Source organism: Terrapene carolina, unplaced genomic scaffold (assembly GCF_002925995.2).
Source record: "Terrapene carolina triunguis isolate 2854851 unplaced genomic scaffold, T_m_triunguis-2.0 Scaffold69, whole genome shotgun sequence".
Lineage (NCBI taxonomy): Eukaryota > Metazoa > Chordata > Testudines > Emydidae > Terrapene > Terrapene triunguis.
In genome coordinates, this window is record NW_020664420.1 from 34271030 (window position 1) to 34295970 (window position 24941).

Here is a 24941-nt window from a genome sequence, read left to right on the forward strand (position 1 = left end):
GGCCACTGGGTGCTGAGGGGCTCCGTGCCTGCAGACGCTCCAGGTAAACAAAACGACAATGTATTAGATATTCAATTCAATGATTCCATAGAGTTTTAAAATTATCAAATTGTGGTGTAGACCCGTTTATAAGCTGACCCCCCGCTCTTTGATGCGTCACCTTTTTACCAAAAATATTCGGCTCATGAACGAGTATATACGGTAGATAAATTCATGAAGGATAGGTCAGTCAATGGCTATTAGCCCGGATGGGCAGGGATGGTATCCGTAGTCTCTGTGTGCCAAAAGCTGGGAATGGGAGACAGGGGCTGGATCATTTGATGATTACCTGTTCTGTTCATTCCCTCTGGAGCACCTGGCATTGGCCACTGTCGGAAGACAGGATACTGGGCTAGATGGAATTTTGGTCTGACATAGTATGGCCGTTCTTATGTTCTTACAATTACAGCAATTTGATGATTTTGGAACTTCACTGCTGATTTTATTTTTTTTTATAAATTGTACTTCAAAGTATGGTCAATATGTATTTTGCTTTCAGACTTACAAAGTCATAGTGCTCTTCTGACATTTGAGGCTTGTAGTCAGTCTACTTTTGTCTACAGAACTTTTCTAGGAACTGATCTAAAGCCATCTTTAGTCTCTTCTCATTTCAATGAATTATTCCTTGGATAAGTGGGTTTTTTTTGTTTGTTTTTTGTTTTTTTTTAAGCCTTTCTCTATACTATACAGCCTAAGTTTGGTAAAACCATAAGTGACATATAGTGTTGTTAGCTGGTTTAGTGTTCATAAACATTTGTGTATGCTTGAGCCATGCAGAAAAATAAAAAAGTTAAAGTAAAAATATGAAGAGCTTAGGTTTTTGCTTGTTTAATCCCTCAACCTAGTCCAATTAATGATTGCCATTGGAGTTGCTTTTTAGGGGAAGGTAGGGTTCAACTCTACAAAAACTGTATGCATCAGGAGAAAGTTGAGTGCTTGAAGAGCAGTAATGCAGCTTCACCTATGATAAATTATGACACTTCCATGTTACATTAGGTACAGTCTCCGCTTGTGCTAAATTAAGGAGTGTTCCTGAACCTAAGTCTTCAAATTGGAAGAGTACTTACTGATCCAGAGACTGAATTGTAAAATTAATTAATCTTAAAAAAAAACCCCAATAACTGGATTGTTTACATTTAAACTGTGCAGGCATGCATACAACTATACATCACATTCTGATATTTAAATATTTTAATATTTATATATTCTGATATTTTAAAAATAAATTTAGTAGCATGATATAGCTTGGCTATTTAATATCAAATTACACCATGATGCTAATAATACTTTGTTTTATCTTCTCTTGCAGCATGATACTTTAGAGCAGGGGGGTCTCAAACTTTTTTTGCTGGGACCCCCTTTGAAAATAGTTCAGGCTGTGACAACCCCTCTCCATACCATGCCACCTTTACTTCTGCACTGCTGGTGGTGGCAGCGCTGCCTTCAGAGCTTAGCGCCTGGCCAGCAGTCACCATTCTCGTGACCCCCACTACAATAGTCTTGCGACCCCCTTTTGGGTCAGGACCCCCAGTTTGAGAAACGCGGCTTTAGAATCAGTAGACTGTCAGAAATAATGGCTTTCTTAATTGATTGAAGTTGCAGAGTTAACCCATTTTTTCCCCTCACGTTTAGTTAATTGGCAGCTTGAAACAGCTGACCTACTTGGATGTTTCTAAAAACAACATTGAAATAGTTGAAGAAGGTGTTTCAGGCTGTGAAAGCCTACAAGACCTGCTGTTATCCAGTAATTCACTTCAGCAACTTCCAGAGTCCATAGGTTCGTATTATCATCTAATTATCATCTAATTTAAATAAAATTAAGGTAGCTGTTGGACAAAACTTTATGGAATACAACTTGGAATAGCCTATGGACCCAAAAGCAAATCCATAATCTTAAACTGTTCTGTTCATAAATGTGCAAGACATTGGATAAAATCATAATGCATGGTTGAGTAACATTCTGGAATTGCAGTTTTATCACAAATTTTGAAAACTTTTTGTAAGTGAATGGCAAAGTATTAACTTTAACTAGAGATGAGAGGGGTTTATCCTTTCTGTGTGGCTGGCATATGATGAGCTGGAAATGAAACTGTATAAACTAATCTGCTTATTTCCTCAAGAGATACATAGCATATATGTTTCCCAAGATTTCAGGTAATATGGAAGACAACATGACTTACCAGTAACATTTATTCCAAACTGCATCTTCCTTTATTTGAAGAAATTACACTTTTCTTATTTGAATACTCCTTTTTTTATTAGATTTTCATTTTACAACAGGTTCACTAAAGAAAGTAACAACACTTAAAATTGATGAAAACCAGTTGATGTATTTGCCAGACTCCATAGGAGGGTAAGTGTTTCACCTGAACAAAACTTTGCCTTGTTTTTCTGCAAGTTCTTCATTAACAATCATCTACTTTCTATGGTGTTGGTATACCTATATCTTTGCTTGGTATGATTGGTTGCACTAATCTCTCTCCATGAGATAATGATGTTCAACAGTAGCCTTCACATCCAACTGCTAGTTGGCTGTATGTAACTGTTTGTATTTTCAAGGAGCTGAATCCTGCATTCAGAAATTCAGGCATCAATATATATGAGAAATGAACTGGAAGTATGGGAGAATAAAATAATACTTCTGCGTAAGGCTGTGAGTCTGTCACAGAGGGCACGGATTCCGTGACTTTCCATGACTTCTGCAGTGGCCGGTGCTGGCTCAGGGGCTGACCAAGCCGGGCAGCCCCATGGCCAGCAGCAGCAGTTTGGGTGTGTTGGAGGGGGTTAGGAGATGGAGAATGCAGGGTGTGCTTACCTCGGGGTGGGGGGCTCCCCAGCTCCCACTGGCATGGCTCTGCAACTCCTAGGCAGCAGAGGGGTCAGGGGGCTCCGTGCTGGCCGTGCCCGCAGGCCCCGCCCCCACAGCTCCCATTGGCTGTGGTTTTCAAGCCAATGGGAGCTGCGCAGCCAGCGCTTGTGGCGGGAGCAGCGTGCGAAGCCCCTGGCCCCTCAGCTACCTAAGAGCTGCCTTGCCAGTCCCGCCAACCCTCTCCCCCAGCACCAGCATGGGTCCTGGGCCACCTCCCCCAGTTCCCGTGGCACCCCCAGACCGCCCTTCCCCTTCCCCCCCAGAGCACCCGTGGCACCCTTCCCAAGTTTTAATTAGGGGTATATAGTAAAAGTCACTGACAGATCACAGGCCGTGAATTTTTGTTTACTGCCCATGACCTGTCCATGACTTTTACTAAAAATTCCCTATGAGTAAAATGTAGCCTTTCTTATGAGTTCAGTAAAACATGCAGTCAAATTAAAATGTAGAGAGACATAGTGTATACAAAAGGTCCCAGCTTCATATTTGTGGCTGCGTGAGGTACATACTGTAAACATGTCAAATAAACTGAAATAACAGGTATTTTAGACATTCCATTTTAACAATGAGACATGAATTTCTTCCCCGATTAAACAGAGTCAACAAATCAGATTTGAGCCAAACCACTCATCTTTTATTGTTATTAGGTACATTGGTTCAAAATGTAAATACTGTAGAGAATTTAGACTTTTTTTTTTTTTAAATGAGTGGATATAGTAAAAACTTACAGGCATTCATTCATTCTATTATGTTATTTTTGCCTAGCTGTACAAAATTGGTTAACTTTGAATTCTGATGTCCAAACATAATTTAAGGTGCTTAGGTACAAATTGCAGTTTATTTACTGTGAGACATAAGTGAAGCAGCTCGTGTAAAACAATAAGTTAAGTTTGCACGTCAGCCCTGTTTCTTTACCTTTAAAAAAATGTTTGCTTAATGAGGTCCTCATCACATTGGCACCAACTGCTCTCTACATGCCATATTCCTACTTCTTAGGACTAAAGAAGTCTTTATCCCTTCATTGCCGCCCCAGCTTGACATTTTTCTGATTCTGGCTTGTCCACTTTGAATGTTTCCATTATCTGGTGTGCTTCAAACAGCACTGTATGATGCAGTGCGTAAAAATTTTAAGTGGAGATGCTGGGCCCTACGACAGAGGTACCTACCCTGTTTCCCCGAAAGTAAGACATCCCCCGAAAATAAGACCTACTTCCAGTTTTGCCTCTCGCTGTAATATAAGACCTCCCCGATAATAAGGCCACCCCGGAATATAAGGCCCCAAAGCTCCAGGAAAAATAAGACCTCCCCTGAAAATAAGACCTATCGCATCTTTGGGAGCAAAAATTAATATAAGACACTGTCTTATTTTCGGGGAAACAGGGTAGGTCATCAGCCATTTCGATTTAAGGACTGCGTTGGGGTAGCGGAGATTGGAAAACAGGCTACAGATAGTTAAGAGGGAAAAGTCTACTTTGCCTGAATACATGAGGAGAGAGTATCAGTATAGTTCAGGTTCAAAAAGTATCTGAATTTTTTAATGGTTATTTAGGTTTCTGAAGCGTTTTTTCATCCATAAATTTAATTGTAAATAAATTTATTGTAATTATAATGAAAATTATTTGTAGTAAGAATTATATTGTTAAAGCAAGTAAGCTTTTATGTATATATCAGGTGAATATTTTGACTTTTTTTAATTTTGTTCAGGCTAATATCAGTAGAAGAACTGGATTGTAGTTTCAATGAGATTGAAGCTTTGCCTTCATCTATTGGGCAACTCACTAACATAAGGACCTTTGCTTCAGATCATAATTTTTTAACACAGCTGCCACCAGAGGTATGTTTTTGCTCAGAGCCAATATTAATCCATATTACCTGGATATAGACTATATTTTATACTTACCTTAGTTCTGTTCACTTCAGATACCAAAGCGACAGATTTTGAGTGCATTTTCTGAAAATGTTTTAAAAATTCATTGATGTACATATTGTGGTTTTCAAGCAATTGCAATCCAAGTATTGAAATATTTTGAGGCAAGCTTGGTTTTGCAAAAGTAATGTCTGAATTGTTAGTTCATAAACAACATGATACAAAATGAAGAAAAGAATAATTACTTTTACTTAATATTATAATGGGTATATTCACTTTCATATTTAAGAATAAAGCAAATAATTGTACACACAAAATAAAATTTAATATTAGATGTGTTCATTCTAATATTGTGAATCAGTGTAAGTAGAGTTGTAAAGCTGAATAATCATTTATTTTTTCAGATTGGAAACTGGAAAAATGTAACAGTGCTATTTCTGCATTCCAACAAGCTTGAATTTCTCCCTGAAGAAATGGGTGATATGCAGAAATTAAAAGTCATCAATCTAAGTGACAATAGGTTTGTGAATTGCATTCATTTAGTTAATTATGGCATAAAATGTAGAAGCATTGCAGAGATTGGAATGCATTGTGTCTCCAAGACATTTTTTACAAAATATAATCCTTTTCACTCCACGCTTCCAAAAATGTTGTGATCTTTCTCTTGGAGTTTTTTCTCATCTTAAAGTTAAAATAACACATTTCATTTATATTTTATTATTTGTCACACTAATCGTCTTACTGTATATATTTGGACGCCTCTACATTTTGTAAAAGCTTCTTTATTCCTTTCCAGTCACTGCAGTAGGAGTGATTCATGAAGCAGAACTGCACTATTTCACATTTTTATTGCTATTGTACTCTTCCAGCTGCATGTGAATCCAGCAGATATGTTGTAGTTGTTAAGCCCAAGTGGTTTTAATGTATATCTTTTTTTTCTTGTGTGGCACAGCTTCATCTCATTCATAATCATCAACATTTATTCTTTTGGAGTTAAATTTTTAAGACTATCTGAATCAGTATTTCAGGAAAGACTTGAATGCCATATATGTATGAACAGTACAAGACAGGATACAGAATACTATCACTGTACACTGTATAGTACTTTGAATGCATCGCTGCATTTACTAGACTGGTCAGTGAAATTGTGATAAAACATTTCTTTGCAGGAATTTGCCATTCCATTGAAATTGAAACATTTCACAGAGATCATTCGATTTTGGCAAAGTTCCTCTGGAAGTGAAGCAGGATTCCAATGGAACACAGCCTAGTTTCCTGCCAGCTTGCCTACCTGGCTCCTTGGCAGCCCACCAGGTGGACTGTCTCAGAGTTGGAGACCGCAGAAGTTCTAGGGTCTGCAGATCTGGGAAAGCCCAACATTTGGATTTTCTCCTTTGCTTTAGTAACAGTTTAGACATTTGGGGGGGGGGAGGGGCAGCAGGCTGGAGGGAGGAGGATGTAGCTAAACAAAACAATACCAAATTTCAAAATATTGAACTTCTCCACAAAATGGAATTATCTTTCTCAATACAGCTTTAGCATTTACTGGAAATGAAACGGTTTGCCGCTCAAATTATTACCTTTCTATTTATCTAACAATATTTTCTTTAAATGTTTTGCAAGCTTTTTAGAGGCTATATATATATAGCCTCTAAAAAGCTTGATATATATATATATCATTGTTTCTGAATAGACCGTTAGTCTTGACAGCCATACTTAGATTAATTTTTTGCCTTGTATATTGTGATGTTTCTTTCACAGACTGAAGAATTTGCCCTATAGCTTTACAAAACTACAACAGCTGACTGCGATGTGGCTATCAGACAATCAGGTGAAAAGTATTTTTAATAAGTTTGTATAATTGATATTTGTCCAAGTTACTCTCAATAGAAATAGTTAATTTTATGGAGTAATCAGTTGGGTAAAAAGTGATAATTTGCAGATACACCAAGACAACCTTGGGTTGTAATTTTCTCAGTTTTTATAAGCTAAACAGCAGTGAGTGGCACATGAATGGGAGACATTCATACTTCTGGCAATCCAATAGTGTTGGTAGTGCAGGTAATTTAGTAGATAACACTCTCTCTTCTCTTTGAGTCAGTATTGAACCAGTGCCCAGGTTGGTGTTAAGGGGTACTATGCTGCTAGAAATACATTATTTCAGCTGCGATATAAAACAGAGGTAGCAGCCACACTGGTAATTTCAGGATCCTTTACGTTTTTTTGTAAGGCAGGGCACTGAACCTATTGTCCTGATCAAATTTTAGTTTAGAAAATTGTTCTGTTCTATGCACTTCCCTGCAGTTTCAAATGGATAATTTACGCTCCAGATGTAGAATATTTTGGGACTATGAAATGTCCTAGAATGAAACGGAATACTTTGTCGTGTATACATATCCATCCGTTTTATGCATCTGTAATAGACTATTATAGAGAGTTTGTTTAGAGAATTCCCACACTATTATTATTAAATATGTACTACTTTGATATAACTTTGTTTTGTATAACTTGTAAAAATCCTTCAGAGAAGAATACATGGGAATTAATGCCAGACAGATCACAGTCTTCAAAATCTAATCTGCATTGGGTAGATAAGCAGCAGGGATTTCAATGTTGAGATCCTATTTGAATATTACACATGTATATTCTCATAGTATTTTTTCTTTTCTCAGTCTAAACCGCTCATCCCCCTTCAAAAAGAAGTCGACCCTGAAACACAGAAAACAGTGCTTACTAATTACATGTTCCCCCAGCAACCAAGGAGTGAAGATGGTAGGAATTGTTTCTTTTTGTCAAAAATGCTGACCAGCGAAAGTAAAAATTGAAAGAGTTCAGAGAACATGACTTTCAATATATAAAACTTTTTAGATCTAAAAACAAGAACAATTTGATGAAAATTTGTCTGAAGAATGTGAACAATAACTTCTCAGAGGTAGAACTGAGCGAGTCCAGGGATTATTAAAGTTGGGGGGGGGGGGAAGAGAGAGAGTGTGTGTGTGACAGAGAGAGAAATAGAGGTCAGGACTGGCAGTGCCTTCTATTATTATGTTTGCCTGACTTATCCCATTATAAGAGATATTGTTTTCAGTTGCTTATAATTTTGCCAAAGATTAACCTTTTGGGCTGGAAATTGCTCTGCCTGGTGTCTGCCTCAGACTGACTTTTTTTGAAAGTTTGATCCAGAATGGTTTGGCCATTTCCAAGAATGAGGTTAGGGAAAAATATATTGTTTTGCCATAGTGGGGGGAAAAAAAAGTTCTTAAAGCCATTTCATTGAGAAGCTCTAGCATGTCCATGCTTTGGCACAGGAACTTGAAAGTTGGTGGGGGTCCACGGGTGGCCTTTGTTTCAGGGATGTGCTGTTGCTGTCCCCATGAAAAAACACCCAGATTTGGCTAAGTTGTAAGCCTTTGCAAAATCTAAGTTGCACATGGTAGGTAGACAAGTTAGAACTTTGCAGATAGAATTTCCAAAGATTCTGTCCACACTGAGCATGCAGCAGCTCCTATGTGTGACCAAACTCTTCATGTGCCATTGCCATAGAATAACTGAACATGCACAAGCCCAGAGATATAGGAGCTCAGCAGAGTTGCTGCTCTGATCCAGGTGGAGCTAGGCACCGGATCTGGGAGCAGGGAGACTGTTTCTTCTGTTGGTGGCCAGGTAAAGTAAAGGAGGAAGTTGCCTGACTCTGATGCAAAAGGCATGAGCTGGACTGGGGGTGAGGGTAGGAGAAGTAGTAGATTGAGACAAAGAACCTAGGGAGAGGAAGGGAAGACTGGGGCGAGTGAGTGGGAGGACTGGGACTAGTTGGGTAAGGAGTTTGGGACCAGTTTCCTGGCAAGGGAAACTGGGAGTGTAGCGGGGGACTGAGAGTGGATGAGAACCTGGGGAGACTGGGAGTGCTTGGGAAAGGACATTAGAACAGAGAATCGGTAGGAGTGGAGAAGGGGTGGGTGATGGACAGATCTGATGAGGACCTGGATGTGAAGAAAGAACTAGGACTGCCTTGGCAAAGAGATTGGGAAAAGGAGCTGGAGAAGGGGAAGACTGAGTTAGCAATAGGAACCCTGATAGGGAGGCTACGATTATGAGGTGAGGGTTGCGGGGAGAAGAGAGATCGGAGAAAGAGTGAGAAGCTAGGAGCTGGAACTGGCTGGGCAAGGAGACTGGAAGTTCGGGAAGTGAGAGAACAGGAATGAGAGAAGAGAGTTGGACTCAGGGAGTGTGGCAAATAGGGCTGGTTGGGCAAGGAGACTAACTGGGAAGAGACATGTGAGGAACGGAGACAAAGACTGGCTAGGTGACAAGAATGTGTCTGGAATGAGGAGCCAGGGGTGAGGAAGAAATGGCACAGGGACAGGTTGGAGGGGTCAGGGCAGAAGAAGGTAGGCTTGTTGGAGGACAAGCAGAAGGATACTTGGCCACTTCAGAGCTTGGAATGAAATCCTAGACTCCATTTTTCTCACCATTCATCTGCTGTCAGCAAATATCTCTGAAACCTACTGGCAGAGTGTCTCATCCCCCACTAGTGTTAGTCCACAAGGAGGATGACAACCCACTTCCGTTATCAGTTATTTCTTCAGCTCAAGTGGCAGAGTTCTGTGCAGTGAATGTAAAAGTTCCAACTCTGCTGATGAACCATGTGGTTATCAACATGATGCCACATGATGGGGAATTTCTGATTTTTTTTTTTTTTAATTTGCTTTTTCTGAGAACCCAGGAAATTACCCACATGCAAAAAGTTAAAGTAACGTTATTAAGGTTGTGAAATCAAGTACTCGGAAGTTGGGAAATGTCAGAATTGCGTGACCTTTGTAACCTTGTGACTTCACAACCTTAATTATGTTCTTTTAACATATATTCTGATCCCAAATTGTGAAAGTATTATCACAAAAAGGGTGAGGGGTCGTTCCGACCCCATATAAGGAAGCAGAAAAGAGGAGTAGGTGCTCTTCCTCCACTCCAAAGCAGTCACGAAGGAGAAAGGTCACCATCCCAAAACCAGGTTTCAAAAAGAACTATAAATTGAATCCTTTATTTGTTTTTAGGTAGGAGAAACCTACATAGTAATGCACTCCAAATATAGATTAGTCAACTGAAATTTGTCTTCAAAGATGTCTTTTGCTGAAATGTCAACATTTGCTTTATTCATTCAATAAATATAATTTTAATCATCTTGACTATAACAGGATACATTTGGGGTTCATATAATCTAGAAATTATTTTTCTATTGCAGTGGTTCTCAAACTTTAGCAACCTGAGGACCCCCATTTTGATTTTAAATTTTTCAGAGACCCCCCCAGGCTCCCCGCTCAGCCCTTGCCTCACCCCCTTCCTCAAGGCCATGCCCTACCCCCTTCCCTGAGGCCACGTCCCTGCTCCATCCCCCCTCCCTCAGTCGCTCGCTCTCCCCCACCCTCCCTCACTTTCACCAGGCAGGAGGTTGGGGTGAAGGTGGGGGTGTGGGCTCTGGGCTGGGAGTTTGGGTGAGGGTTGGGGTGAGGAGTGCAGGCTGTGAGCTGGGAGTTGGGGCACTGGAGGGGGCTCACGACTGGGGCAAGTGTGTGTGGTGCGGGAGGGGGTGAGGGCTCTGGGAGGGAGTTTGGGTGCGGGCTCTGGGCTGCGGAAGGGGGTTGGGGTGCAGGAAGGGGCGAGGGGGCGGTACTTACCTCGGGCAGCTCACTGTTCCCCGGCGTGAAGGAGGCGCTGGAAGGGAAGGAGAGGGTGCGGGGAGGAGATGATCAGCGGGGCCCGCAGAGCCCCTGGGATCCCCAGGGGTCCACAGACCCCAGTTTGAGAAACACTGTTCTATTGCAAGTATAGGAATGTTGAAAAGCAGCTGTTTATGTGAGCAACCTCTTCATTGCTAATGTGATGTATAGGAATGCAGGGGATTTTTGTAGTAAAATTTGACAGATTAATACAGAACCAATTTATGTTGTGTCTATCATGAACATACATGCTGCAGTAAATGGTGACAACAAGGTAATCTATCCAACGCCATATATAAGAAATAGTTTGTAAAACTGTAATTATCATAATTCCTGCTTAACCATGGGCTTATCTTAATGTTTTTAGTGGGTTTTTTTGTTATTTTTAAGGCTCAGTAGTAGTAGTAGTAGTATGGATATTTGGAAGTCTGGCATATTTGTAGGTAAGACTTTCTTTAGTGGAAATATGTAAATCTTAGTGAAATGAAGTTGAGTGTTGCCATATCAGCCTTTATTAGATATATCAGAAAAGCAGCCTGCATAATTTGTTACAGTTGGCAAGCTCAGCTCAGGAGAGTTCCTTTGGTGAGAATACTTGAAAACTGAAATACAGCTTTGCAGAAGATTTTTTCTGTAGATTGCAGCTGAAGTCACTATTAATAGAAAACAGGCAGGTTCTCAATGCAATGAGCTGCAGCATAGCTTTGGTCTGAGGATAGAAAGTCTTTAGTTTCTGGTACTTTTGGTTCTTTACCTTCTCAAGCACAGATATAAATACAAACCCCACCTAATAAAAGGAATGAAAAAGAAATGGTTTCTAATATAATTTCATGTGTCCTGTATTTATTGGAATTGTGGTTTGTTTTTTTTTAGTTCTGTTCATATCTGATAATGAAAGTTTCAATCCCTCTTTGTGGGAGGAGCAGAGAAAACAGCGTGCTCAGGTGGCATTTGAATGTGATGAAGATAAAGATGAAAGGGAGGCACCACCCAGGGTCAGTATTGCCAACTCCATTTTGAATTCCTAATTCTTCCCCTTTACTCTTGCTAATGGCGATCAACCTCTATCTGCATTGATTAGTAGCTGCAGAATTAAAAAGCGTAAAACCTATTTTCTTTTCATCCCTCATATTTTTTAAATTACACAAGGGAGAAAACTTTTTGATCAGTGGGTGTCTCCTTTGTCTGGCCAATTAGGATATGTTATTAAAATGGAGCACATGTTATTAAACTGTGAACTGGTTTAAGGCAATACTTTTTTCCTGGGATACTACTGAACTATGATGCTTTGAAAAAATTCAAGACAGTAGTTGAGAAGAATCGTTGGCATCTCACAGCGATTAAGGGCTGTATTTTGAGTTTTCTATAAATATATGTCAAGGAGAAACTGCAACCACTTTAATGGGACGGGATGGGGCATGCATTAGACAACAAACTGTTTTCCGGGACTAGCTAATTTAGCCTCAGTACCCCTAAGTTTATCCAGGTATAATTCAAATGGCAAAATAGATATGCAGGGTTTGTTCTGTTAATTCCTTCTTGTCAAATTCATATTTGATTGAATATTCATGTTTTAAGTTGTTTTGTTGCTCTTATTTTCTTTGTTTCACAGGAGGGTAATTTGAAGAGATATCCAACGCCATATCCTGATGAACTAAAGAATATGGTCAAAACAGTTCAAACGATAGTACACAGACTAAAAGATGAAGAGACCACTGAAGATGGTGGCAAAGAGTCAAAGAGAGAAGGCCAGCAAGTTTCAGTAAAAGATGTGGGTGTAAAGGTTAGAATCAATATCCTCTTCCAGTTTTGACAGCTATCCCAAAGATCTGAAGTATGATATTGCATAACAATATATTGATTTATTCCTTCTAATTCAGTCTCTTTTTTTAAAATATTTCAGTGAGAAAAAAAATGTCAAATTAAAGATCATAACCTGTGTATTCAGTACTTTAAAAGAGACAGTTATAAATGACTGCTTTGTGTTAGTAATAGTTGCTGCCCTCTGAATGACTCTGCTTAGGAAGCAACCCGAGTGACTCGCTCCTGAGGCCAGTATAAATTAGACATATCACAAAAGTAGCTTGTTTGATCTTCCAAAAGATGCATCTCCATCGCCTTTAAGCATCCCTTATTTGCTGACTCTCAAATTGGAAATCAGAATGATCACAAAGGACTCTGCTTTTCTCCCATCTGACCAGAGGGTTTATAGGAAAAGCTGAAAAAGGCAGCAGTGGTGAAGCATCTAGAGGATCCTTCACTGGCTGAAACATGTTGATTCTGCTTGGTGGTAAGGCGGGAGAACAGTGCTGACAACTGCTCACTTCTCTCATTGTCAGTCCACCTGTGTGTGTTTTGTTGTTTTTGATTAATGTGTTCACTTGTCTGCCATTCTAATAGGAATGTATTGGATAAAATAGGCCTTGGGGAAAAAAAAAAGTTTATAATCAGCTGTTTTAATAATCTGAAAGGTTTTTTCTCTCCAATTTGCTTCACAGTCAAAATTATTTTTGAAGTTGTCTGTTTTATGTCATTGCATGGTTTCCCCAAAATATAAAATATTAGCTCTAATTATAAAATATTAATAATTATGAACCTTTGCAGGGTGGTTCTCCACTAATCTTTTTTTTTTTTTTTTTTTTTAATTACTCTAGACTTCAGAAATTGCTTCAGCAAAGAGCAAAACAGAAGACAGAGAGAACTATATGATGGAAAATTGCGTGCAGAAGCCCACTGAACCAGAAGCTGAGCACAGCACTGGAAATTCACAGATGACTGCACATGTTAAAACCTTAGAGAACACGAAAATAATTGTCAACCATGAAGATATGCTTGAGGTATGGCAGTGTGATGAACACCATGGCAGTAAAAGAATTGCGTTCGTGTCGGATTGAATCTGCTATTCTGAAAGATAGCAATGAAAAATTATGTTGACAATAGCAGAAATGCCCATCCCGTTAGCATTGCGAGCATTTGGGAAGTAAGTATGGTTATTAACAAAGTAATGCAATGTTTTTCTCATTTCAAATTATTTTGAAATAAGTTTTTATCTGCATTTATTTGGAGATACAGACTGAAATATATGTGAATTTAAACCTCCCCCCCCCCCCCCCCACTAAAAACACTGATATAAATGTGTGCTCTAGAGGGTGTTCATGTTGGTACTGATTTTGTGCTTCCCCTTAACTGTGTCTCCCTTTTTGTTGCATAGGTAGTTGTGGCCACAGCTGTCATTTAGATATCCAAGTATCTGATTTGTGGGAGCAGTCTGAAACTTAGACTTTCAAGTGACTTAAATTGTCCCTACACATTTTAAATGTAAAAAGGAGACATGTTTTCAAAAATCTGTCTCACTGTGATTAATAGAGACATCTACAGTAAAGGAGGTTTGAATTTAATTTAGCTGTTGTGAGTTTATAAACCTGCCGGCTTTTGTTTAAGATTCAGGCAGAGATCTTGAATTCCTGTAATCTTTGTATTAGGTGTATGATGAATCCCTCATCTCTTTCTACATAGAGACATGACATAAACCAGGTGAACTCACCAGTGAACAAAATTACTTCAAATCACAATTTTTAAACTGTATTTTTTCATAGATTAAGTGCAGTTATGTGTGTTCATTAAGTAACGAACAATATATATATTGCACATTCTCAGAAGCCACCCTTTGGAATCCTGGACAGCTATATCTCCTTTCCCAGTAGCATGTTCTTAGTTCTGACAAGCCACTGCAAATGTTTCTGAAAAATGTTATTTTTGACATTAAAAAAAAAAAAGATTTGGTATCAGAGCAACAGATTTTTTTTTTTTTTTTTTTTTTTTAATAATTGCACAGCAACTTTCCAAAGCCAGCAGTATACCAATAAGTGAAGGAGATGGCAGGATCCAGTTGATCAGACACCGGAACAAAATTCCTTCCTTTCAGTTGGTAACGAGGGTTATTCTCAATAGTGATGCCCACACACAGTGCTTGTTGTGCCTTGGAGTAGGGCAAGTTGAAGAAACGTGCTCCACCTGCAAATTGTTCAAGAAAAAAACAGAAGTGGATGAGGGACTTGCTCCTTGAGCAGGTCATGAGGCTTGTTTCAGCACCTGAGACCTCTGCAGATCATCCTGTTCCTCAGACATCCTCAAAGCTGGAGCAAGCCGATGTTCCTCAGCCAGATGCTGCTGCCTCCCCCAGGAAGAAGAGATAATGTCCAAAACAATAATCTCTCAAAATGGATTGCAGCCACTTCAGAATTTGGGGAGATTAAACTTCCTCTTCCAGGAGGAGTGAAGATTCTTCTGGTACACAAGATGGAGCTGAGCTGTCTGCCCACTCTCTGAGGCGACATGTTGGCCGCTGTAGTATTGACTCCTGTACCAGCTGTGGGATGCCTGTTGAGTCCGGTACCAATGACATTGGCACCAACTCTATGCACACCATTGGTATACTAAGCAGCGTAATTCCTGCTTTGCCTCACAGTTCCTGATACCCCAATTATTCAAGAGCATTCTGCTGCCAGGACTACTGTGCGGTCCTCGGCATGACCTGCTTTGGTTGCAGACTCGTCTCAATCATCTCTTTTAGCACTAAGACTCAGAGTGGGCAGTTGAGCTTGGCCTCTTTATCAGTATCGAGGGGCTGTCAGCACTGTTACTATCTTCAGTACCAACAATGACTGTGGTGCAGACCACATTTGCAGGTTCAGTACTGACCCATGCTTCGGTACCATCTTCTGTTTTCGTACCAAGTGGAAATGCAATGCTCCTACCAATCCTTAAGGCATCGACTTCTCTACTTGTCTCAGTACTGATGTTGTCAGTGTATTGGGCTTCAGTCAAGGCTGGATGTTTGCTCTCTTCTGTTGCCTTCTGATAACTGGGGGTGTTTGTCGAGGTTGAGCTCAGTGACATTTATCAGAGGGGTAGCCGTGTTACTCTGGATCTGTAAAAAGCGACAGAGTCCTGTGGCACCTTATAGACTAACAGACTTATTGGAGCATAAACTTTCGTGGGTGAATACCCACTTCGTCAGATGCATTGTTCCTCTCTTCCTCGTCTTTTAGACACCATTCTCAAAGATTGTCAAGACCTCCTATGGATCACAGTTGGTACCAAGATCATCACCATTCCTACAATAGGGACAGGGCCTATTGGCCCAGTGCCTCCTGGCCACCAATGCCATTTCCCTATCCTCAGTGGCCTCTTTGGAATCTGTGGGATGTTCCTCAATCTGTAAAGTCCCAGTCCTCGGCCCACTCCGGGGCAAGATTCACCCAGCCAGCTCATGGTATCCTTTCTTTAGCCACCTACATTGCAGACTGAGACAGAGGCTGCTTCCTCTGAGCAGGCTCAGCCTGAACCACTTGTACATGGAACTGTGCTGCTGCAGGGGAGGTTCTGGTGGCTCTGCTTCCCTCATTACCAGATGACTCTGCAGAACTGCATTTCTTCCTTTCTAGTGTCTCAGGATTTTAAGTTGCATGAGGAGCTCCTGAGACAAATGACTTCAGCCTTGGGTATTCAGGCTGAGTTTGTGCAGGAAAATACACACAAGTTAGTGGATATTCTTCAGTTCAGGGAGAGTAGCACTCCCTATAAATGAAGCACTATTAGAACCTGCTAAGACTCTGTGGCATACCTTCCTTCCTATAGTGAAGCATACCAACAAGCAATATTATGTTCCTATGCAGGGTTTTGAGAACTTCTATTGTGAGCCTGCCTCTAACTCTCTTGTTGTTGTAAGATCAGCTAATAAGAGATCAAGGCAGGGAAGAGAGAAGTCCATGCCCAAGGCCAAAGGCTGGATCTCGTGGGGAGAAAATATATTTGACCTCTCACTGCAAATCAACAGGTGATGTTATCAAAATAATTTTGTGAATTGAGTGTGTGTAGCCAAATTCATGGATAAGTTGCCTGAATCCTCCAGTGAAGAGTGCAGGGCATTTATTGTGGAAGGTCATCTGGTTGTCTTTACAATCAACACTGGATGTATAGTGTTCACAGCTTCCAGAGTTATGTCTTTATCTGCCACAATGAGAAGGGCCTTGTGGTTGCAGAACTCTGTCATAGGTCTTCTGTGCTGTGTTGGACCTCAGAGCTATCTTTCAATGGTTAATTTTTGTTCTCTGGCAAAATGGTTAAGATTTTACCTTCATTGAAGGACTCGTGAGCAGCTGTTTTCACTGGAGTTTTATACCACAGACACAAAAGTTGTCATTTTCCAGGTCAGCAGCAGCAGTACCACCTCAGCAGTATTTTGGGCAGACACCTTACCAGTTGAGGCAATAGGACTACTCCAGGAAGGGATATAAATTGCACAGGAGAAGGCCTTCTGGGTCCAAGTTTAACCAGCCAGCCTGTCCTCCCCTAGCTCTGGCAAGCAGCCATTTTGACTGTGAGATTGAGAGCATCATTCTAGCTGTGAACTTCCTGCTGTTCAGAGACAGGCTTTCTCATTTCCACAGTGCTTGGAAAGCTATAACCTCAGACAGATGGGTCCTAAGCATTGTGGGGTTGGGTTATGCCATCTGTTTTCTGTCCATTACACCATCATGCTTCTCTATCCCATCACTTTTCAGGGACCCCTCTCACGAGTCACTGCTCCTATAGCAGGTCCAGAGTCTGTGACCTTTTGAGGGCTATGGAGAAAGCCCCCCCTGCAGCATCAGAGAAAAGGATTCTACTCTCAGTATTTCCTGATTCCCAAGTCCAAGGGAGGAATGAGAACTATTCTGAATCTCCAGGGTCTCAGTAGGCACATAAAGTACATGAGATTCCACATGGTTATCCTAGCTTCTATCCTTCCTGCTTTGAATCATGACAACTAATATAAGAACATAAGAATGGCCATACTGGGTCAGACCAATGGTCCATCTATACCAGTAATCCTGTCGTCTGATAGTGGCCAATGCCAGTGCTTCAGAGGGAATGAACAGAATAGGCAATCATCGAGTGATCCATCCCCTGTCATCCACTCCTGGCTTCTGGCAAACAGATTAGGGACACTTAGAGCATGGGATTGCATCCCTGACCATCTTGACTAATAGCAATTGATGGACCTATCCTCCATGAACTTAGCTAGTTCTTTTTTGAACCCAGTTATACTTTTGGCCTTCACAACATCCCCTGGCAATGACTTCCACAGGTTGACTGCATTATGTGAAGAAGTACTTCCTTTTGTTTGAATCATAGAATCATAGAATATCAGGGTTGGAAGGGACCTCAGGAGGTCATCTAGTCCAACCCCCTGCTCAAAGCAGGACCAATTCCCAACTAAATCATCCCAGCCAGGGCTTTGTCAAGCTGGGCCTTAAAAACCTCCAAGGAAGGAGACTCCACCACCTCCCTAGGTAACGCATTCCAGTGCTTCACCACCCTCCTAGTGAAATAGTGTTTCCTAATATCCAACCTAGACCTCCCCCACTGCAACTTGAGACCATTGCTCCTTGTTCTGTCATCTGCCACCACTGAGAACAGCCGAGCTCCATCCTCTTTGGAACCCCCCTTCAGGTAGTTGAAAGCAGCTATCAAATCCCCCCTCATTCTTCTCTTCTGGAGACTAAACAATCCCAGTTCTCTCAGCCTCTCCTCATAAGTCATGTGCTCCAGACCCCTAATCATTTTTGTTGCCCTCTGCTGGACTCTTTCCAATTTTTCCACATCCTCCTTGTAGTGTGGGGCCCAAAACTGGACACAGTACTCCAGATGAGGCCTCACCAATGTCGAATAAAGGGGAACAATCACGTTCCTCGATCTGCTGGCGCAATGCCCCTACTTATACAGCCCAAAATGTCGTTAGCCTTCTTGGCAACAAGAGCACACTGTTGACTCATATCCAGCTTCTTGTCCACTGTGACCCCTAGGTCCTTTTCTGCAGAACTGCTACCTAGCCATTCGGTCCCTAGTCTGTAGCAGTGCATGGGATTCTTCCGTCCTAAGTGCAGGACTCTGCACTTGTCCTTGTTGAACCTCATCAGGTTTTTTTTGGCCCAATCCTCTAATTTGTCTAGATCCCTCTGTATCCGATCCCTACCCTCTAGTGTATCTACCACGCCTCCCAGTTTAGTGTCATCTGCAAACTTTGTTTTAAACCTGCTGCCTATTAATTTCATTTGGTGATCCCTGGCTCTTGTCTTATGGGAAGGAGTAAATAACACTTCCTTATTCACTTTCTCCACATTAGTCACGATTTTATAGACCCTTATCATATCCTCCTTTAGTCATCTCTTTTCTAAGCTTTTAATGGCCCGTCTTTTAAATCTCTCCTCGTGCAGAAGCTGTTCCATACCTTTAATCATTTTTGTTGCCCTTCTCTGTACATTTTCCAATTCTAGAATATCCTTTTTGAGATGAGGTGATCAAAATGGTACACAATATTCGAGATGTAGGCATACCATGGATTTATTTAGCGGCATTATGATATTTTCTGTCTTCTTATCTATCCCTTTCCTAATGGTTCCCAACATTTTGTTAGCTTCTTTTGGCTGCTGCTGCCCATTGAGTGGATGTTTTCAGAGAACTATCCACAATGAGTGGTAATAGCTATTTTAGAACGCATCATTTTGTATGTATAGTTGGGATTATGTTTTCCAATGTGCATTACTTTGCCTTTATCAACATTAAATTTCATCTGCCCTTTCGTTGCCCATTTATCAACTTTTGTGAGATCCCTTTGTAACTGTTCGCAGTCTGCTTTGGACTTAACTATCTTCAGTAATTTTGTATTGTCTGCAAATTTTGCCACCTTACTGTTTACCCTTTTTTCCAGTTTGCTGCTCTTGATTTTCAAGATACCTATTTCCATGTAGCGGTTTTCCTGAGCCATGGGAAGTTTCTGAGATTTGTAGTCATAGGGCAGCATTATTAACCACAGTGCTCCCCTTTGGCCTTTCCTGAGCTTCTCGGGTTTTCACCAAATGCATGGCTGTAGTAGCTTCACATCTCAGGAAGAGAAGAATATGTGTCTTTCTCTGCCTGAACGATTGGTTGGTGAGGCGCAAGTCCAGAGATTAACTCCTCGACCATGTCTGGTTTACACTGCATCTCTTTGATCATCTGAATCTGATTGTAAACAAAGAAAAATCAACTTTAATACCAACACAAAAAATAGAGTTAACCTGGGCCCTACTAGATTCTACAAGTTTGAGGGTATTTCTGCTAAGTGAGCAATTTCAGACAATTCATTGTCTGTGGCTGTCCGTCCAGTCTCACCTTTCCACTATAATTCATGTATGCCTGAAGTTGCTAGTTCATATGGCCACATGTAATTATGTAGTCCAGTATATGAGGTTGCATCTTTGTCCTCTTTAGGCCTGGTTCAAGTTCACATATTGCCAGAGTTGTGAGTCACTGGACTGCCTAGTGAAAATGCCACCACCTATTCTGCAGACATTTAAGTGGTGGATGGATCAAATCAATGTTTGCTAAGATGTACCCTTCACCCGTCCTCCACAGACCATAACAGTAATGCCTCCACAGTAGGTTGAGGAGCATATCTTGGGACTTTGAAAGTTCAGCAAGCTTCTCTTCATATCAGTGTCCTGGATCTTCAAGCTATTTACAGTGTGTGCCAGGTCTTTCAGTTGCACATCAGAGGCACAGTGGTTCATATACTTACCCCTAACAGTACTGCAGTGTATTATGTGAACAAACCGGGTGGAGCCCACTACAAGTAGCTTTGTCAGGAGGCAGTCAAGTTTTAGCAGTTCTGTATCAGGGAGAATGCATCATGGTCTCACAATTCAAGGGGTGCGGAATTTCTTAGCCAATCACTTCAGCAGGATTTTCTCTCAGAATTATGAATGGTTTCTGAAGAACAGTGTGTTGAGGTCCAACTTCAGAGAACGAGGCATTCTGACTATTGACCTGTTGTCTTTCATTGCAAACAAGTGCCATCGGATTTGCTCCTGAGCAGGCCTCAGTCCAGGTTTCTTTACAGACATCTTCTACTTGAGTTGGGGATCGGTGTTCTTGTATGTCGTCTTCCTACTCCCAGTCATCTCACAGGTCATTCTCAAATTTAAGTTGGATCATGCCAAATTGATTCTCATTGCACCAGCTTGACTGAGACAGGGTTAGTTCTCCAGCCTCCTCAGTCTATTGGCTTGACCTCCCATATCTCTTCCTCTTTATCCTGATCTATTGATCCAGCACCAGGGTCAGATTTGGCATCTAACACTGAGCAGTCTGGACCTCACAAAATGGCTGCATGGCTAGATGAAGAGGAGAAATTATGTTTAGAAGCTGTTTGACCAGTGTTACTTATTAGTAAGAAGCCCTCTGCTAAGGCTACTAACTTGGCCAATTGGAAGCAATTTTCAGTTGGGTCGCTAGCTTGAGAAATTCAGCTGATGCTGGCCAGCTTTCAGGGCATTTTGGAATACCTGTTATACTTTGTCTTCTGGTTTGTTGCTCAGTTCATTGAGGATTCATTTAGCAGTGATCTCAGCATTTCATCTGCCCATCAAAAGGAAGTCAATTTTCTTGAACTTCATGGTAGTGAGATTTCTAAGAGAGTTATTCGTTTCCACCCACCTATGAAAGAAACGGTTCTCTGGTGGAACCTTAGTACTGGCTTAGCTCCTCTTATGGGACCTCTATTTAAGCCCCTGGCAACCTGTTCTCTGTCCCTCCTATGCCAGAAGACAGCCTTCCTTGTTGTTATAACATCTGCAAGGAGAGTAAGTGAGCTACAGGCCTTCATGGCTGAGCCCCTGTATACGCACTTTTTCATAGACAAAGTGGTGGCCCTACAGCCACATCAAACTTTTTGTTGAAAGTGGTTTCCTCTTACCCAAATGATTTATTTACCAGTGTTCTTTTCTAAACTGCACTCGAATGCTGATGAATAGCGACTTCACGTGGATGTGAGACGGTACTTTAGCATCTTACCCAGAGAGGGATAAAACTTTTCAAGCATCCCCTCATTTTTTTGTTTCCTGTGAGGATCGAATGAAAGTTCAGGCGGTCTCTGCACAGGTGATTTGCAGGTGGATAGTTTCCTGCATTATGACAACATATGAAGTACCTCAGACAATGCCTCCACCAAGATTACGGGCTCATTCAGTGAGTTCCTAAGTAATGTTGATAGTATTCCTCAGTGATGTTTTGATATTAAACATTCGCAGGGCTGCTACCTGGTCTTCTGTACATACTTTTACCAAGTACTGTGCTGTTACCATTGCATCTAAGTCAGATGCAGACTTTGGGAAAGCAGTCCTACAATCATTGTTTAATTAGATTCCAGGCCTCATCTCCTAAGAGTACTGCATGTGAGTCACCTGAGGGGAACACATGTCTGTAACCACTTGAAGGAAAAATGGTTATTTACCTATACTGTAATCGTTGTTGTTCAAGATGTGGGTTAAGCCGTATTCCACGACCCACCTCCATCCCCTCTGCATCGGTGTCTCTGCTCTTCATGTTCGGTGCAAAGGAACTGAAGGGTTGGGATGGCACTGCCCTTAGCCCCTCCCCTGGCTATTTAAGGGCACAGGGCACAAGCACCACCCTGATGGGTACTGCTAAGCAAAGTTCTTTGGCTTTGGTGTACTGGGCATTTGCACACCTGAGTAGAATTACACGTCTGCAACCATATCTCAAACAATAACAATTCTAGTACAGATCAGTAACTGTTTTATCTGCTGCATTAAAATCTAGGGGAGAGTTATAGAGAGAGAGTGAGTGACTGTCCCAATTACATTGAAACACATTTCTGTTTTTGGGAGCTAAGTTGTGTTTGCTGGTCCTCACAATAAGGCTGTGTCCTTCCTTACTGCAGCCAAAGGCTCTATGGAATAGAGTTGTCAGTCAGTCTGCATCATGGAAGAAGAGCCCCCTGTAGCTCCTACCAGAAGTCCTGCAGCTGAAATATCCTGAAACTCCTAGCAGGAAGAAATCTGTATCAAAAAATGTTAAACATGCAGGTTTCCGTTTCCAGTCTCCCTACTAGAAGGATTTTGCAGTATTTTTAAGAGGAAACAGACTTCCCTGAAAGAACCATCTACTTCATGGAAGGAGATTTATTTTTTTTCTTAAAGAGCAAACTGATAGCAAAATAAAGAAGTGACTAAGAAAGAATTATGATGCTCAGCTGCATCTGGGCAAGCTGCTATGGTCTTTAATACCTTCACCAGAGCTCTTTTAGCTTGGTGTGATTAAATAAAAGACAAGCTGACATTTGCCTTGCACAAAATCAGTCAAGCTGGAACTTTATTTGTTTAATCTCCTTGGGTAAAGTTAAATGTTGTTCTCCTATAAGTCCCTTGGTTTCAAATATACTTTAAAAAAGTTTCTCTGGATGTATCTCTGGAAAGTGGATGCTTGCGCAACTGATACTGCCCCCTCAAAGTTTACAGGCATCAATCAAGCTAGCTGCTCAGTTACCGGGTAGAGAAGGAGGTAGCCAAACAACACAAAAGGAAAAACATATATTGCCTTCTGATCATCTCACCCTGCTCTCCTCCTGTTCCAGCTCTTCACATCAGAAAGAGGTTGAATTTTCAGCTTCTCAGACTGAACCCTGACCAAAAGAAGCAGAAAACGTTTTCCCTTGCGTATTCAGCCTTAAAACCTAGATTCAGACCTCAAACTTCCTAGCAAATAAATAAATTAAATATAAATATAAATTAATGGAGATATCTTATCTCCTAGAACTGGAAGGGACCTTGAAAGGTCATCAAGTCCAGCCCCCTGCCTTCACTAGCAGGACCAAGTACTGATTTTTTGCCCCAGATCCCTAAGTGGCCCCCTCAAGGATTGAACTCACAACCCTGGGTTTAGCAGGCCAATGCTCAAACCACTGAGCTATCCCTCCCCCCTGCCCTCTGAATATACCTGCCCTCTGAATATAAATCTGAATTCAGTTTACTGCTGCTCCACATTTTATTTGAGAATATTATTAGATCATAATAGAAGTGCCCAGAAAAAGGGGAGAGACTAAGCTATCAGACTGAAATTCTGCAAAATATCCAAAGACTTAGCTAGTTTTTGTTCCTCAAAGTGATACCAAAATAGCATCACTTTTTGCCTAAGGATTAACTAGATTGCAAAGTGGAGGGCACTCTCAGGTAGGAGGTTGAGCCCCTGCAGCCTTCCTATAGGCTTTCCTTACCACACTTTGTTCTGCTAGAGCTGCTGTTTTAGATTTTCCAAAGTCACTTATGATTTTGAATATCTGTGTTTTTGGGTGCCAACCTGAGACACCTCAAGTGGCCTGATTTTTTTTTTTAGAAAGGGCTGCTCATCTGCCCTGGTGTCTCAAGTTCGGCAAACAAAAGAGGTATCCAAATCATTAGTAACTTTTGGAAACTTAACTATGATATAAGCATTCATTAGTGCTATTTGTAATATCTGGGCTTTCTGTAGGGTGGCAATTTTTATAGCATTCGTTTAACTTTTTAAAGCAACCCACTACAGATTTTCAGCATAAACGCTATTTGTTTTTCCTTTGGCAGGAGTCAGAAGAACTTTCTTCTGATGAAGAGATGAAAATGGCAGAAATGCGCCCACCGCTGATAGAAACTTCCATTAACCAACCAAAAGTAGTAGCACTTAGCAATAATAAAAAAGGTTAGATAACACACAAAATCAAGAGTACTGTGTTATGGTTCTGAGAATTGTTCATTTCTCTATTATTGAGTAAATACCTAGGTATGGCAGAATTTGATTTTTATTTTTTTGTAAATTTGGTAGTTAATAGTGATTTATTTTTAACGTCCCTCCTCCCCAATTTTTATAAATTCAAAAAAATAAATACATTTCACAGTTTCACAGCAGGGGGCACCCTATGTTGTGATAGGACTGTGTCAGTAGGGCTGCAGAGCGCTCTCTACATGGCTGGGATACAGGGTCCCTGTGGGTGCAAAGTGTGGGGGAAGCTGCACTCCCTGATAGCTATCAATGGATAATTTTTTCCATTGATGTCTGTGTCAGGTAAAATCAATGTTTACTGATGACTACCAATTTAAATTGAATCCTGCCAAGCCTATAAATATCCCATTTTTGTGGAATAAATGAAAATTTAAACTGCAGAAAAATGGAATTTGCCAAGTGTCTCTTTGCCATTCCAGACCGGTGCTCATAAATCCAAAGCCACTTAGTTCTCTCTTTCTTTCCAGAGGAAACTTTGTATTATGAAATTTGTTAGAAGAACCAGAATTGGTTCTCTGGAGGATAATTGTTCTAGCCCGGGCAACCATTTTGTCAGAAGTGTAAGGGCTAGTCCAGATTTCTGGGGCACAAATTTTAAAGGTTAGGAAAGAGATGGCTCTGCCCATTTTGTATATTCTCCTATGTTGCCCAGTCCAGTTCCTTTCAGAGCAAGAAGCACTCTGGACACACTATATAACGGGATAAGGGTTAATGAGACCTTATGGATCTGTAGGGCTTTGCCCTGCTTTGGACCCATATAACATTCATTCACTTGCTTGCGGAAGAAGTGTGAGAAAGGGAGATGATCTTGACA

The 24941-nt window shown here is 41.0% G+C and overlaps 1 protein-coding gene across 4 annotated transcripts in view; it reads left to right on the forward strand.

The window, feature by feature from the left end:
• ERBIN (erbb2 interacting protein) overlaps positions 1-24941 on the forward strand; it is a 136663-nt gene that overhangs the window by 72857 nt on the left and 38865 nt on the right. For all 4 annotated transcript variants that reach the window (XR_003899779.1, XM_029910890.1, XM_029910889.1 and 1 more), the window contains 10 exons: positions 1672-1816; positions 2320-2392; positions 4613-4742; positions 5180-5295; positions 6537-6606; positions 7448-7547; positions 11363-11484; positions 12102-12272; positions 13144-13326; positions 23932-24046. Coding sequence is in view for 3 of the 4 variants with exons in the window: in XM_029910890.1 (XP_029766750.1) it covers positions 1672-1816; positions 2320-2392; positions 4613-4742; positions 5180-5295; positions 6537-6606; positions 7448-7547; positions 11363-11484; positions 12102-12272; positions 13144-13326; positions 23932-24046 (1225 nt within the window). In the remaining variant the exon portion in view is untranslated. The remainder of the gene's footprint in view (positions 1-1671; positions 1817-2319; positions 2393-4612; positions 4743-5179; positions 5296-6536; positions 6607-7447; positions 7548-11362; positions 11485-12101; positions 12273-13143; positions 13327-23931; positions 24047-24941) is intronic.